Raw genomic sequence first — 3,073 nt, 5'->3', positions numbered from 1 at the left:
ATTGCGGTGCACAGATCCTGGAAGTCTCTCTTAGCTTAGCATAGTATTTCATCTCAGCTTGGGATAACTCCCTGGACAACCAGGGGGTTGTTCAAAGGGATTAACCCTATCTTTTTGCCTTTTTTGTCCCTGCCTATTTTGCCTTCTATCCTCCTCTGGCCTTCTTTTTGTGAAAATCCAGTTCATGTCCTGCCTCGATTCCTGTCACTGTAGGTCCAAATGCTGCTTAATGGCACTACTGTTCTTGGACTTGTGTCGGATATAACTTGTGCAGTTTTGGTACATAGTATTTACTTTCTGCTTTTATTGAACTGAGTCCAATTTCATCATTGGAACTTACCGTCCCCTAAGATGTCGCAATATAATTTTGACACTTCGGCACATCACATTTTCCTAACAGATAGAAAGATGCTACCTTAACATCTTTCTACTTGTTAAAAAAATAAAAAAGTTATGTGTTCGTGTGTCAAAAATGCATTGAGCGACCATCAGGCCACGGTAACTGAATCTCAACTCAAAACGAGTGACACTAACTTCTGGGTGGAGTTGTGGTTGGAAATAAGTATACTTGGCTTTGCACCACCGACTGGCCAACTTTGAATCCTGGAACAACCGTGAATGCCACCCGAAAATCACGATCCGCTGCCACAAAGATGTCGTCTGTTATGCTTTCCATGTAGACTTCAGAAAATCTTGCATTTCTTTTCACTTGAAATATGCTCACTTCTTGATCGAATGAGAATGTTAAACAATGTAAAAGCCAAACTCTCCTTCCCATCTCTGCAAAGGCCTTGAAGAATTCAGTTTCTGGGTACTCACTGGAGTTAACCATTTTCCTTTGATTCAAATTACCAGCAAATGAAAATTCCATTTTGGGATGTACTAAACGAAGGTACTTTGATTTCAAGAATTTCCCAAACAAAGAGTTTTGATTCTGACCAATAAACTGAATTACACTCACTGACCTCAAATTCTTGAAATGTTCAAAGAAGAAAATTCGACGCGGATCAGTTCCATTGGGCAACGGCTGATGATCATTTTGTATGGAAAAAAATGGTTCATTGAAGCCACAGAAAATTTCTCGGCAAACAAATGATTCAAAGGCGAAGCCCTTATGATCCCTCTTGCTGAAAGTGATTTCTGGCTGTATTGCATTTGCTGCAGCATCAAGATCCCAACTCACAGATTCCATATTCCCAATCAACATCTTGACGAAATTGCGTATAGATCTCAATGCATGGTGCAAAACCATGATAAAGACTTTAGGATTAGAATCAGAGAATTTGATATTATCAAGAATGGAAAAAGATCCACTTGCATTGAGCTTTATCTCGAGGGACTTGTTGGTCTGAACAATTTTCTGCAACTGATCTTGCAGTAAAGAAATTTGGGTATCTTTTCTTTCTATCTCCCTTTGCATTTTTTTCATGGTGATCTCGTAAGTCTTCATTAAAGACTGCTGTTCTTGATTTTCTGCAAGCATTAATGTCACATGGGGTGGCGAAGAATCGATCTGTTTCTTCAAGAATCTGTGCTTCAGCTCTGAAAGTTCTTTCAGTTCATCAACCACAGCTTGATCTGCAGATCGTATAGCTTCATTGTTGTACGGAAACTGAGCCACTTGAAGCTTAGCATAAGCCGCTTTAACTGCAGAAACGGTGGCAAAAAGCTTGGCGACAAAGGCTTCAACGGCTGCTCGATTCTTCGATTCTTTGGCTTCTTCTTCAAGATTTTCTTTCTCAACCTGCTGGGATTCACAGCATTTGAGTTTTTCTTGAGGAATGAGGAGGCAAAATCCAGGATTTGAGAGATTTTTTGTGGCTGATTTTAAGTGAATTACTTTCTGAAACGTCCTGGCAATTTTGCTTTTTGCTGCAGCAGGACATGGCCTGATTGAATCCATTTCAATTCAAAATTCTGTTGATCAGAGCATGAATTGGAGTTTTTGCATGAAATCAAAATTATTTGAAGAAAAAGAAGAAGAGGGGATAGAATTCAAAAAAGGCAAGTGTACTCCTTTGACTCTAATGGTGGATGGCATAGATTGAGCTGGTAAAGTGAGACCTAAAGCGCGGGACAAGAGAATAAAGTTCCGTCACCATCAAGTCCAATTTACCGGCGATATTATATATATATATATTTTTTTTTTTTATTTTAACATATCAATTTTTTTTTTTTTAGGAAAAAGTACAGTGCGACAATACCAATTTAAGTAGCACCGATGACATGAACGATACGATTAATTAAATGGTCATCTATTCTTACATTTGATTATAGCTATCGTTTAATGATACATAAGATCAACCCTGCTATGGTGCCAGGGGGTTTGGTGACAGGTTGGTGCCCGACCTCTCACATGGGGGTCGGGCCCTGAATTTTTTGAAAATATTTTTTTCACGCGGGGCCCATGCTACAGTGAGGGGTCGGGCACCAACTCCTCTGGCCATCCGGATTAATCCTACATAAGATAGTGTTTTAACACTATTATACTAGATAGCAGTATTCTTTAAATAAGAAGATGCCAACATAATTTTGAAATATTTACATCTTATCATTCTCTAAGAGATAACTGATCCATCAGCAGATTTCGACTCCACAAATATCTATGATTTGGAAAATAAAAAATTAAGCCCATGTTTGAGCCACGTTTTAGGGGGGGAAAAATATATTATTCATGTCAAATTAATGGGAAATGTGTGATTAAAAAATAAAAAAAAAGTTTTAGATTTATGTGAAATATTATTTTATTGAAGAATGTGTGGTTAAAATGATATCAAATCACTGTTGAAAAATGTATTTCTTTGAAAATAATGTAACTCAAACAATGCCTAAGTATGTAAGTAGTTAAGTAAGAATAACAAAATTAGCCCAATTTCCATCTTCATCCTTGCATCCTTTATATATATATAATAAAAATAAAAAATGGGTTGTTCCTGTTAAGATTTGAGATTCAATCTTAAAATGTCAACCTTGTTAAGAGGAATAGTCCAAAGTCTTATAAGTTGGTATATATTTTTATTTTTATTTGATGTGGAATTTTATCCCTTAATATTTTCTCACAAGATGGTGGCTC

General features: G+C 37.0%; 1 protein-coding gene across 1 annotated transcript in view; it reads right to left on the bottom strand.

Annotated features, from left to right (window-relative positions):
* LOC111412638 (protein GRAVITROPIC IN THE LIGHT 1-like) overlaps nucleotides 1–1,903 on the bottom strand; it is a 3,001-nt gene extending 1,098 nt beyond the window's left edge. The window contains exon 1 of the mRNA XM_023043569.1: nucleotides 569–1,903. Within this exon, the coding sequence (XP_022899337.1) occupies nucleotides 569–1,903 (1,335 nt within the window). The remainder of the gene's footprint in view (nucleotides 1–568) is intronic.
* Nucleotides 1,904–3,073: the final 1,170 nt, after the last annotated feature.

This window comes from Olea europaea, chromosome 16 (genome assembly GCF_002742605.1).
Source record: "Olea europaea var. sylvestris chromosome 16, O_europaea_v1, whole genome shotgun sequence".
Classification (NCBI taxonomy): domain Eukaryota; kingdom Viridiplantae; phylum Streptophyta; class Magnoliopsida; order Lamiales; family Oleaceae; genus Olea; species Olea europaea.
Note: the sequence above shows the minus strand (reverse complement) of the source record. Positions and strands in the feature narration are given on the sequence as shown.